Genomic DNA, 12,352 nt, shown 5'->3' with positions numbered 1-12,352 from the left:
GAAGAGACATCTTCATTCAAAACGTGTCAGGTGGGTTTGGAAGCAGGACAAAGGGTAAACGTTCCAGTTTCTAACGTCGTCACATAGCTCATAACTCAGCGGAATGTTTCAAGACAGGATGCAGCTTGACATTATTATTTTCGAGAGTTGAAACACCTGTTAATGGCCTCCGGCAACGAGAAGCAAAAACGTTCGGTGTCTTTTTTACAACTTTCTGAATATTTCTCTTTGACTGTCATTTTAGAAGCTGATGAGCAATTATTATAAAAGCATAATACAGCGTGGAGAGGTGACAGTGTCATAAGGACGTCGTCATTCAGAAAGTATGTCGGCTTTAATAAACTGAATATTTAACCATTTTGATGGTATGGTGAATGAATGTTTCTCCCGGGAGAACCTTGGGATAATAACTTCAGATTCAATATATACTGCTCTCACCTTAATATTTTTAACCAGCTGACCGGCTTCGTGAAACAAACGAAGTGTTGCTGCCATTTGTGTAGTAATAGTAATGGTAGTAGTAGTAGCAACAACAGCAGTGGTAGTAGTAGTAGCAGTAGTAGTAGTAACAGCAGTAGTAGTTGCAACAGTAGTAGTAGTAGTAGTAGTAGTAGTAGTAGTAGTAGTAGTAGTAGTAGTAGTAGTAGTAGTAGTAGTAGTAGTAGAAGAAGTAGAAGTAGTGGTAGTAGCAGTAGTAGTGTGTGGTGATGGGGGTAGTAAGACTAGTGGTAGTAGTAGCAGTAGTAGTAGTAGTAGTAGTAGAAGCAGCAACAGCAGCAATAGTAGTAGATGGCGTGGTGATGGGGTAGCAAGACAAGTGGTGGTAGTAGTAGTAGCAGCAGCAGCAGCAGCAGCAGCAGCAGCAGCAGTAGTAGTAGTAGTAGTAGTAGTAGTAGTAGTAGTAGTAGTAGTAGTACATATATCGTTGATACATATATGCGTTTAAATCGCTGCGAATGGATAATCAGACAGAATCTTGATTCAGAGTTTAAATCAAAGTAGTCTGCAGTGTCACATACCTTAGGAGGGACGAGATCGCTCAAATATATAGGAGTCAAATTGTTAACCACTTCATAGTAAAAAGTGTCTCCGAGTAAGTAGTGGTTGGAAATTTGTCTCATCCTAAATTTTGTTATGACTCGTACCGCGAACAGCACCGCAAATAGTTCTAAGTGCATCACGTTGTACATTGTCTGTACATTGTTTGTAAAGTTTTCCGTGACAGACGGTATTTCAAACCTCTACGACAGTTGACCATGGGTGTAGCGTTTTTAGCTATACAGTTAACATGGTGCAGTCCAGGAGCGATCATGCTGTAAAGTAAGTTACAAATGTTTATAGCTATTAACATCATTCATGTCACTATCCTTCATTGTTAAATTTAGTTTTGTGCTGGGCCTCACTTAAAGAGAAAATTGTATAGAATCTGTTTTATTAGGACTAAATGTAACTTCCCATTTGTCAGCCTAATCAGAAATTTTCGGAGATTGTTATAAAGACACAGAGCAGTTTCATCAGAATTATCTGTTATAGTATAAGGTGATGTGTCATCTGTAAAGAGACGGATATTGCTGTTAATTCGTTCAGCGATGTCGTTGAGATAAACTATAAACAGTAGGGGTCCTAGGACAGAGCCTTGGAGAACGCCGAGTGAGATTGACCAGACGCATAACGATTTACAATAACTCGTTGAACACTATTGTGTGGATAACTCTCAAACCGTTTCAACAAGTTATCCCGATACCATAACGTCTTAGCTTATGTTTTATACCTTTATGCCAGACCTTGTCAAAAGCCTTACTTACGCCACAAAATACAGCTCTAATTTCCTAACCGCTATCGACTGCACCCGCTAGAAAGTCATAGAGGTACGTTAATTGATCATGAAACCGGATTGTAAGTTTGTAAGTATTTAATTATCCCTAAACTGATTAAATACGTGTTTCAAAATGCATCCTCCGAAAATCTTTGCTACACGGCTTGTCAGTGCGACTTGTCGATAGTTAGAACATTCATTTATTCTGCCTTTTTGTGAATAGGAACAACTGATGCCTCCTTCCAGATATCGGGAATCACTTTATTCTTTAATGATAAATTAAAAACCTCAGATAAGGTTACTGCTAATTGTCTTGCATTCATTTTCAGTACTATCTGGGCTTGTTGCTTTAGTGGTGTCGACACGGGAGAGAATATCGTGTTAAGTCATAATATTTAATCCGACAACACGAAGACAGAGGTACTTGTTGAAAATGTTGTTTTTAAGTCCTCCTTTTAAGGAAGGAAAACCTGGAATTATTGCGTGAACCTACATGTGTACACATCCGCAATATTCAGGTAGATTTCATTAACAGTTTGTGTATGTAAATACGTTCATTTGCTCGATGCAAGGACAACACTGTTTCTCTACGTGAAAACATATTCTACAGTGACTGAAAACAGTTTATCTATTTTTTTCTTTTTAATGAGGCGCGAGACTGTTATATGTATATGTATTGCAAAAATATACTAATAGCATAAGCTTAACATGGCTGTAGATTACATACTAAAAACACGTTAAGTTTATTAGAATTTAATTGCTACAAATTTCAAATTCTTTATCACAATCTGCAAAGATACACGAGATACTAGTACTTGAGATTGTGGACATATCGAAGAGCAATAGAATAATGCTAATCATTAATAATAGTATAATTTGTTGCATTCATCTATTTATATCTGTAAAACATGATGAGATGATGATTATGCTTCAGCTGTTGATGATGATAATGAAAATACATGCATCCTCACAAAAACTATTAAGTCATCTTACTCAAGCAATATCGATGCTTTTTGATATGATATCATACAAGTCGTTTCGCATGATATCATACCCTGACACCATACATAAGTTTCGGCAATAGCATCGTTTTAGACGAGAAACAATGACTTTTTGTACATAAAAACAGAGAAAATCTGATGTCATGAAATCACACCCCATTAATTTTCACAAATATATTTTGTGGCCAGGCGTTACGTAAAGAAGTGATGAATTACACTCCGAAACACGTACAGGTCATCCGGGGGCCGGATGACCTTGAAGGATGCTGGACAGTGTACATAAAAGGCAGCCCGCATTCACCTTGTCCACGACTCGGCGACAGAAGGCTTCTCGTGTAAAGGTTGACTGAAGACTTGACGACTCTTCAACATGATGCTGCAGGCAGTTCTCCTCGCCAGCCTGGCTGTTGTCGCCCATGGTACCATCTGCTGCGCTCCACAGCAATGGGAAGGGTTCAAAGACTACACCATTGTCGACAACTCAGGTGGAGAGCGTGTAAGTAATTTAGTACAGATTTACTTAACTTTAATTAACAATGTCAACAACGGGACATCCTCTCAGGAACTCTAACATTTTCAAACTAAAACTGGTTTGGTCAGTTCTTTGTCTGAATGTTTTGTTTTAACTAGAAAATTCATCATCCCAGTGCAGGGGTTACAAAATCCCATCGTCCGACGCCCGGGACAAGTCAGTTTTCATTTCGGGCAATCAAATAATGGTACATTACACGGCCTACTAAATAATTTCCACTTATGGTTTCGAAATGTTCAAATAAACTTGGATTTCATTGATATCTGCTCAAAATGTAGCTATTAAATTCGCAATGATTATAAGTAATAATAATCTTTATTTGATATTTATCACTTCTCAATAAATAGTCCACTAAACATTAACATCAAGTACCACGCTGATTTATTCTTTATAATTACATCATCATGATTACGGCATAAAGCCAGGGCAAGTGGAAAATTAGTCAGGATAAGTTAAATTGAACACATGTTAGTGGTGACGTGATTAGAAAAATACTTCCGTAGTCTTCCTGTCAGTCCCCATAAACGAGAATGGTCATGACATTCAACTGATTCTGACGCACAGCCATAATTCAGTACACTCCCCCAACACTGGACACTTAATAATTCAACACCTTTTGTAGTATTCGATGTGGATTTTGATATCAAACTTTGTGTGTTTTTTTACGGGAAAATCGTCTGTTTTGCTAAACGTATTCAAAATGTGTTAGAAAACAAGTTTTACCAGAAATATTTGACAGTTTAAACGTTAGTGGGTTAACAATTTACAACTGATATATAAATGCTCGTTATGAAATATTTTAGTACACTAATTTTAGTAACTGTAAAAAAATAGTCTGAAGAAATTAGTATAAAGGAATAAGGTATGGACGGGATAATCTATTATCTATAGAGAATTTATTTCTACTTTTTTTGTAGCTGAATTTGTTCCCTGTAGAATGACTTTCAAAGCAAATGCGACCCCGTGCCTGCGCGTCACTGTATTAGTGCTATTAACGCGGAACATAATGGTTTTATACTCTACTTGCTGACTCATCAGGAGTGTGAGCGACCTCATATCATGGCACGTAATGTTAAATCTATTTTAAAGTTCACATTGAAAAATATCCTGGTTTAAAGAAGATCCCCAGAAGACTATACTTGTCTGGTCTGTCTGACAGTCCCTCAACCACATTCTTTTCCCTTCCACTCAGCCCTCCCTGCAACGCGCATGCCCTCTGTCGTTGGCGCATCCTGTGCCTACTCTAGAGTTCCTGGTGCTCGTTAATCACACAAGTGATAAACCCTTTAGAAGTGCTTCAGATCATCTTCACGCCATTTTTAGTCTTTGTTCTTTTACACTGACAGGACACCGGGTTAAAGATGGACCCATGACGTAGGTGGCGATTCATTGGAACAGTCGGTTAGGTATTTGCTTCATACCCTGCCTATGTGGATGGTTGCACATGGTGATCACACAATTGTCTTGTCCAGAATGAACTATTTACAAACACTGCAATTTATCTGTGTCGGCCCTGAACAGCTGTCGTTTCTAACCATACCTTATTATGTCTAGTTGTGTCTTCTCTGCTCAGGGTCTCCAATACTATTCATATGATGCCCTCAACCAAAGGTACGCCCTGAGCACCAACTACACCGACAATGTCAGCTCCAACAAGGAAATCTGGGACTACCGCCAGGTAAGACGCATGGTTCGATCTAGTGATGTCATGTTGTGTACACCGGATCATTAATATTCAAAATTAAAAGTAAAAATTAAAATTGGAACTGCTGACAACCATCCGTCGATAGGATTGAAATCAGTGGTGATGAAGGTTTACGTATGGCAAAATCCGAAAAGCATACATTGCAAATGTATGAATGAAACTTATACAATGGATAGCGTACTTGGCAGGATAAAGCCAACGGATATTGTCGATATTCGTTGGGATCATGTACGGATGTCGATGCAAATTAGAGAAGTCAAAATTTAGTGCTTTGATTTAAGAAAATTCATGTCTGGGTATCTGTGTAGTAGGAATCTGCGCATATTCCACATAATTCATGTCTGGCTATGATGGATAGAGTGGATTAGATTATGATAGATAGAGTGAATTACATTATGACAGAGTGGATTAGATTATGATAGATAGAGTGGATTACATTATGATAGACATTTATAGGCTTACACAGATATCAATACCAGTTTCACTCCGACTGTCAGTGTTATCGAGTAGACGGCATAGGAATCTAGGTACACGATGTCATGCGAATATTAATTAAGCTGTATTTGTTGTTTGAAAGGTTAATTGAAAGTTTTTGAAGTTCGGCACAAGTTTATTGGAAGCTGAGGTTTCTTGACAACAATAGGTACATTAAGAGAAAAACGTACTGGGAACTAGAAGACTAGTCATTATCGCTAGAGAGATCCGAAGACAATTGTCTCAGCGAGCTTGTGACGCAACCGATTACTATGCGCATATTTGTGACGTCATAGATATCTGTGCGTTAGGAATCTGCACGCGTCCCACATATGCTTTTACACTGAAAGGATAAAGATGGCCCCCTGACGTAGGTGGAACATTGCAACAGTCGGTTAAGTACCACGTGCTGCATACCTCTACCTATGGGAATGGCTGCACATGTTGATCACACGATTGTCTTGCCCAGAATTTGTGACGTCATAGATATCTGTGCATTGGGAATCTGCGCACATTTCACATTCTGTGCAAATGCTATGTATTTAGCTCGTCAGGAATACAATGTTTGTTCCAAATGCAATATTTAAACAAATACATAGCTATATATAGCAATCAGGAGATGACGGGGAAGATCCTACGGGTCCAAGGGAATTCCACCTTGACCGGTCTAGTCGGATATTTGGCTGAATATTTCTTTTGTCAGTGTATGGTCATTGTGAAGGTCACCTCTTGAAACCCGGACCAAGTTGCAACCCCATGGGCTATTATATAATTATTTTTCTTGGCTAGTGGCATGCTCGCAAAATGGAATATAGAATACCTTTTTTTATTGATATGCATCGTTAGTGTTATTCCTTGTACATGAAATAACTTCAAGACATTATCAACCATAAAATCTTGTCTGACCCTATTTTAATAGGTTTTAAAGTTCAAAGAGGGCCTGTTTGACGGCAAAGCTGCATTGGAGCTGGAGAAAGCCGATAAATACAATATCTACCCGAAAATATGGATCTTCTACTTCTTGTATTCAAGTATTGAATTGATTGATTGATTGATTGATTGATTGATTGATTGATTGATTGATTGATTGATTTCAGGGAACCGGCTACCGTATTAACAGTGACAAGCAAACATGCGAGTCATTCGCCATATCTGGGAGATTCCCGGCCAACTGCATTCCAAGTGAGACATTCCACAACCATTCCATCATAACGTTGTCAGATTATCACAGTGACAGTCTAAGTAAATTTAGGCCAAGTATTTTTCGTTATGCTTATACTGAGACTCACAAGCAATAGTAGAAGACCTTTGAGATTGTCCAATCAGAACACAGCTTACCAAATCGCTAAAGATGACATTCACACATACCGTTTGAACGTTTACCTCGAAAAAGTTTATACCCGAAAGACTCCGAATGTTATTTTCTGGACGATCGCTTCCGAGTGATGAGCACGCCACAATAGTGAGTTAACAGTCGCTGAAAATAGCGTTTTTGTCAATATTCAAGGATGTTAGCGTCTGGAAATATTAGCTATTGGTAACCATTTCACCAGAAATATAAGTGTCAAATATAAGTGTCTTATGCGTATTTTCGTTTCTTGAGAGATCAGCGCCAAACCCCAAATAGCAGCCATTATCTGATTGGATAAATGATTGGACAGTCATAGGTCGCTCAAAAGTTAACTGACGCGACTTTCTACTTGGGTTCGTTAGATTCAGGGTAGGAGTGTAACGAATAATACTGAGCCTAAGATTATTTAGACTGAGTAAGTGAGTAAATCGGTGAATACTTGACTGACAGCGAAAGGTCTTTGGCAAACCAGTGAATTATAGTTTAGCCTTACGTCGCTTTTTGCAAAATCACGGCGGGAAAAACCAGAAATGGGCTCCGCACACTGTGTGCGGAATCCATTGGGTCCTCGGCGTGATGAACGAATGTTTTAATCACTAGGCTCCCCTACCGCTCCTATACCCTGGAAGCGTTGGTTGGTTACATGCTGACCCATGAAGATCCGATTGATCTTCAGTAACCCATTCTTGTCGTAAAAGGCGACTAACGGGATCGGGTGGTCAGGTTGGGTGACACATGTTATGGTATACTAACTCCAGAACAGTCCCGAATTTCAGAACTAAGGCTATCTAGACTTGCCAAAGCCATCTAAACATATACTGGGCTCTTTCGTTTGATTTATCCTCTAGGTGGCGGACAAGGGAAGCGTATTTTTGTTTATTGAAAGATTACTTGCACTTTTTTCCTTTACCGAAACGGTAGACTACTCATTTGTCATCATAAATGTAACTACATTGATCAATTTCTCTTTAGGTGGCGCTGCCGAGTTGGGTCCTCTCTTTTACGGCTTTGGCACGGACAGTCTTTCTGCCCTAGCTTTCCAGTTCAATGATACGAGAAACGAGTTTCAGAACACCGTTGCCCTGGTCACCCGCCGGGATTGCGTGCCAATCATCAGTACAACGACTATCCTCCGTCCCGGAAGTAAGTTTTCCTCAGAACGTGCAGACTATACATGGGTTAGGGTAGATAAGAAGGTTAGTCTGCATTCGCAGATTCAGATTGTACCGGGGTTAGTTTACTTTGGAAGATTGAGACAGTGCATTGGGGTTAGTCTGCATTGGGAAAGATTCAATTTGTGCCAGGGTTAGTCTGCATTTGAAGGCTCAGATTGTACCAGAGTTAGTCTGCATTGGGAAATTCAGATTGTACCGGCTTAGTCTGCATTGAGAGATTGAAGACTATACTGGGGTTAGTCTGCATTGAAAAATTAAACAGTGTAGTGGGGTTAGGTTGCATTGGGAGATTCAGATTGTACCACAGTTTGTCTGCATAGAGAGATTCAGATTGTACCACAGTTGGTCTGCATCTGGAGATTCAGATTGTACCACAGTTAGTATGTATCTGGAGATTCAGATTGTACCACAGTTAGTATGCATCTGGAGATTCAGATTGTACCACAGTTAGTCTGCACAGGGTTAATGCACTCGGATGTGTAAGTTAACAGCACAAAAACCGAAGATTGTGCCGGGGTTATTGTGCATGTGAATGGTTTCATTGAATTTGAGATGAAGACAGAAGAAGTTTCAGATTGTGTGGGAGATATTGTGCACTAGAAGGTTCAGATTGTATCAAAGATATTGTAAACTGGAAGGCTCAGATGGTATCAGAGATATTGTGCACTAGAAGGTTCAGATTGTATCAAAGATATTGTAAACTGGAAGGCTCAGATGGTATCAGAGATATTGTGGACTAGAAGGTTCAGATTGTATCAAAGATATTGTAAACTAGAAGGCTCAGATGGTATCAGAGATATTGTGGACTAGAAGGCTCAGATTGTGTCAAAGATATTGTGAACTGGAAGGCTCGGATGGTATCAGAGATATTGTGAACTGGAAGGTTCAGATTGTATCAAAGATATTGTGAACTGGAAGGCTCGAATGGTATCAGAGATATTGTGAACTGGAAGGCTCTGATTGTATTTGAGTCTAGTGTCCACTGAAAGGTTGACATTATGCAGTTCCTTTAAGTGATGTGTTTTGGAGGGCATGTAGGGATTGTTTTCCTAAATCTTGTGATAATATATGTGTGCTATTCTTTCCAGACAACTATTTGTACACTTTGGGCTACAACAACGTCTTCCCTGGCATCAGGGACGCCACCGTCTTCGATCCCCCATCCTACTGTAGAAAGGTGTGAGTCAAGCCCACCTGAATCAGAGTAAATGAGTTATGTTTTACGTCTCACTCTGCAATTTTACAGCTATATGGCGCGATCTGTGAATAATCGAGTCTGGACCTGACAATCCAGTGATCATCAGCATGAGCATCGATCTGCACAATTGGGAATCGATAACAGGTGCAACAAAGTCAGCTAGCCTGATCGATCCCGTTAGTCGCCTCTTACGACAAACATGGGTTACTGGGCCAAGATTTCCGAAGCTCTCTTAGCGCCAGGGTAGTCTTATATGCCATACCTTAACATTAACTTACGACTATCTTAGCGCTAACAGATCTTCGACAATCTAGTCCCTGATGATCAATTCTATCACTAGTAAAACGGCATCAGACATAGCCCAGTATGTTAGAATGTGCAGTAGTAGCATCTGAAGGGATCTCCGTACTGTCGCAAAGGATAAAAAATCCTGATTCAATCACCGTATCAGTCACACCTTGACTCAGACACAAGTTCAGACAAGCAGTCGTGACATTTGAGCTTTCAAATAAGCTGATACTTGTTAAATGATAAGAACAGTCTATAAGAAATACTATTGTGGATATTTTCCACACTCTGTGGTTTTGAGCAGCAAGAATTAGAACTTGCTTTTGTTGAGACTGTTTTGCTTTGAACGTTCGTTTTTTTACGTTAATTTACTTACATGTATATCCTTTTTTAATTCTCAGAGCGCCATGACAGAGGTCAACAGTTTATACAAGGCCCTTCGTGTCTAGAAAGGTTAGCGTTTCCGGCGTTGCAATATGATGCTGGGGACTCTTTCTTCGCCCAATACGTGAAACCATTTTGTAACAGAGCAAGTGAAATAAAGCATTCAAGTCGTGATTTGTTCATCTCAACATGTGCCTCAGAATCATTATTTATAATGATTATATAGTGGAAGCTGTGAAAACCGGCATTTGTCCAATCCGGCAAGTTGTCAACACCAGCATAAAATCTCAGTCCCACCCGTGGCATATACATTTATCATTTCTTCAGTCCCAATGAGTGCCGGTTTAGACAGCGTCCACTGTATATTTATATTTATATTATATTATATTATAATATTATTTACATTCAAAGTCTGTGCAAACCGATGGGTGAGTGAGTATATTTCTAAGCCTCCTTTAGCAATGTTCCAGCAATGTCATGGCGGGTGTCACCAAAAATGGACTTCACACATTGTACCTATATGGGGAATCGAAACCGCGTACGCTGGGATCGTACATGCAGTAAAAACATGGTACCTCCTGTCTTCAACCACGACCATGCCCACCTGCAAATCTTCTCTGGTTCTCTTGAGACAATATGCTGGTGACGTTTTACCACGCTTTTTTTTCACTACATTTTCGGAAACAGTATTAACTGTCTTACGTAGTGGTGACATGAGATCCTGTGCATAGAGCTCAGGCCACAAAACAGTTGCTGTTAAGCAACCTCGAGCTCGGAGATTCCTTGGATGGGTGACATCCTTGACACCTGAGAGTTTCTATCACTTCAGTCCTGCTCCACAACTAAGCACATGTGACACATGTGGTCTCACCACAGGCAAGTGAGCTTGTCCAAACATGCCTCAGTTCACCCAGCAAACTGTAAACTTCCAGCACCCCGCGAGCGGCAAGGGGTATCTTGGGTAATAATGAACTGTAGACTTGTTTGCGCTTCCAGCATGCACCTGGTGTATGGAGTAGAGTGTTATAGAAGTACACATTGTATATAAACCAGTGCGGCCTGATTCATGAACTAATTATCTTCAAGTTGTGTCCACGTCAATACCACAGATTTAGGTAAAACCTTCCCAATATACGTCGCTTTGGTTAACCCAGAAATCGGGAGGTACATATGAATTTTGAAATCGGTACACAACCGCAAAATATCGATTAACAATCAACAAATTATATAGTGAAGAACACAGGAATTGATTAACATGGAGATATAGTTGGGTCCTCGCATTCAGCAATATTCCAGCCATGTGACTGCCGTCTGTAAATAATGGAGTCTCGATCAGACAATCCAATGATTAACCTCATCAGCATCAATTTACAAAACCTGGATACATTGGTATGTTTCAACGACATCAGCGGGCCTGTGTGGGATGCACGTGTGGGGAGATACATTGTCAGCTTGCTACCACGGCTGACACTTGGTCATGTTGACAAAGTGTCATCACTGGACTTGGAAATTATGGCGGCTATTAAGGCGTGCTCGAATTAACCTCGTCTCGAGTTAAGCAGTATTCGAGCAATATCACGGTTGGGGACACAAGAAAAGGGCTTCACATTGTATCTGCCCATGTGGGAAATGGAAACCGGGGTCTTCGTTTTGACGAGCGAACGATTTTACCATTAGGCTAGGTTTAAGAACATTGTCACACTCCGTTCCAAAAAAAGTGTTATCACCAAACGTTATTGCTGAAATAAGGACCTCTTCCGCCAACCTGCAAGTTCAAAAGTGACTTAGGCGCAGTAGACTTTGGAAGAGTTGAGTCCCTTTGCTGTCAGGCTCCGCGATGATCTAAGATTTGTCCCGGTTATTAATGCATCATGGTCGGTGATTTGGTTTAATGCCAGAATCCGTTCTAAAGCTTTTATCCGACTTAATTCGGTCTGTCCGCACCATACTCGCTCTCGTTGCAAACCAAAACCTGATTCGCTTGGGACTTTCATCCAGTATTTAGCTGAACTTGGTACCACTTGTGCATTCTTCGCTAGCAATGCCTCTATCAGCGTATGCTTGTTGACAAACTGAATGGGGTGGCCGGTGTCTTGGCGTATAATCATATCTCACCTTGAAGTGAGTTGCTCATAGTATCAACCACCCGTTTGACTTGCCCAGACTATCATTTACTAGCCGCTGTTATATATGTATGGGTATAGCGTTGGATAGACTGCAAACAAGTACACAAAACGGGATAAAACCAAAATGGTTCACATTCAGTTTTGTGATCTCAGTTACATTGTGCGAGAGTTTTTTTAACTGAAGCGCTCGTAACATAGTACATATCACACAGTTAACTACATCTATAACACTCTGAAATGGACCACTTGATTTACGCAGTTCGTTATAACTGCATTTCCTGACACGTATTTCGAGCTGACGG

The 12,352-nt window shown here is 40.1% G+C and overlaps 1 protein-coding gene across 2 annotated transcripts; it reads left to right on the top strand.

Annotated features, from left to right (window-relative positions):
- The first annotated feature begins 3,174 nt into the window (after positions 1-3,174).
- LOC137268742 (ependymin-related protein 1-like) lies at positions 3,175-10,112 on the top strand. 2 transcript variants are annotated; one of them, XM_067803326.1, is made up of 6 exons: positions 3,175-3,313; positions 4,923-5,027; positions 6,626-6,710; positions 7,852-8,022; positions 9,143-9,258; positions 9,942-10,112. In XM_067803326.1, exons 1-5 carry the CDS (start codon positions 3,188-3,190, stop codon positions 9,235-9,237), a joined length of 582 nt encoding a protein of 193 aa, XP_067659427.1. In that variant the 5' UTR covers positions 3,175-3,187; the 3' UTR covers positions 9,238-9,258; positions 9,942-10,112. The 2 variants fall into 2 exon arrangements, with proteins under 2 accessions (XP_067659427.1, XP_067659426.1); XM_067803325.1 differs by having other exon boundaries at positions 9,143-9,231; positions 9,942-10,027.
- Positions 10,113-12,352: the final 2,240 nt, after the last annotated feature.

This window comes from Haliotis asinina, chromosome 16, assembly GCF_037392515.1.
Source record: "Haliotis asinina isolate JCU_RB_2024 chromosome 16, JCU_Hal_asi_v2, whole genome shotgun sequence".
NCBI classification, from domain to species: Eukaryota; Metazoa; Mollusca; class Gastropoda; order Lepetellida; family Haliotidae; genus Haliotis; species Haliotis asinina.
This window is presented reverse-complemented; position numbering and strand designations above follow the sequence as displayed.

Bases quoted from the DNA above. Each gene is read 5' to 3' on its own strand.
- LOC137268742 (XM_067803325.1), top strand. From the start codon at position 3,188: ATGATGCTGCAGGCAGTTCTCCTCGCCAGCCTGGCTGTTGTCGCCCAT. The intron at 3,314-4,922 runs GTAAGTAATTTA...TTCTCTGCTCAG, and splicing joins ACAACTCAGGTGGAGAGCGT to GGTCTCCAATACTATTCATA. The intron at 6,711-7,851 runs GTGAGACATTCC...ATTTCTCTTTAG, and splicing joins CCCGGCCAACTGCATTCCAA to GTGGCGCTGCCGAGTTGGGT.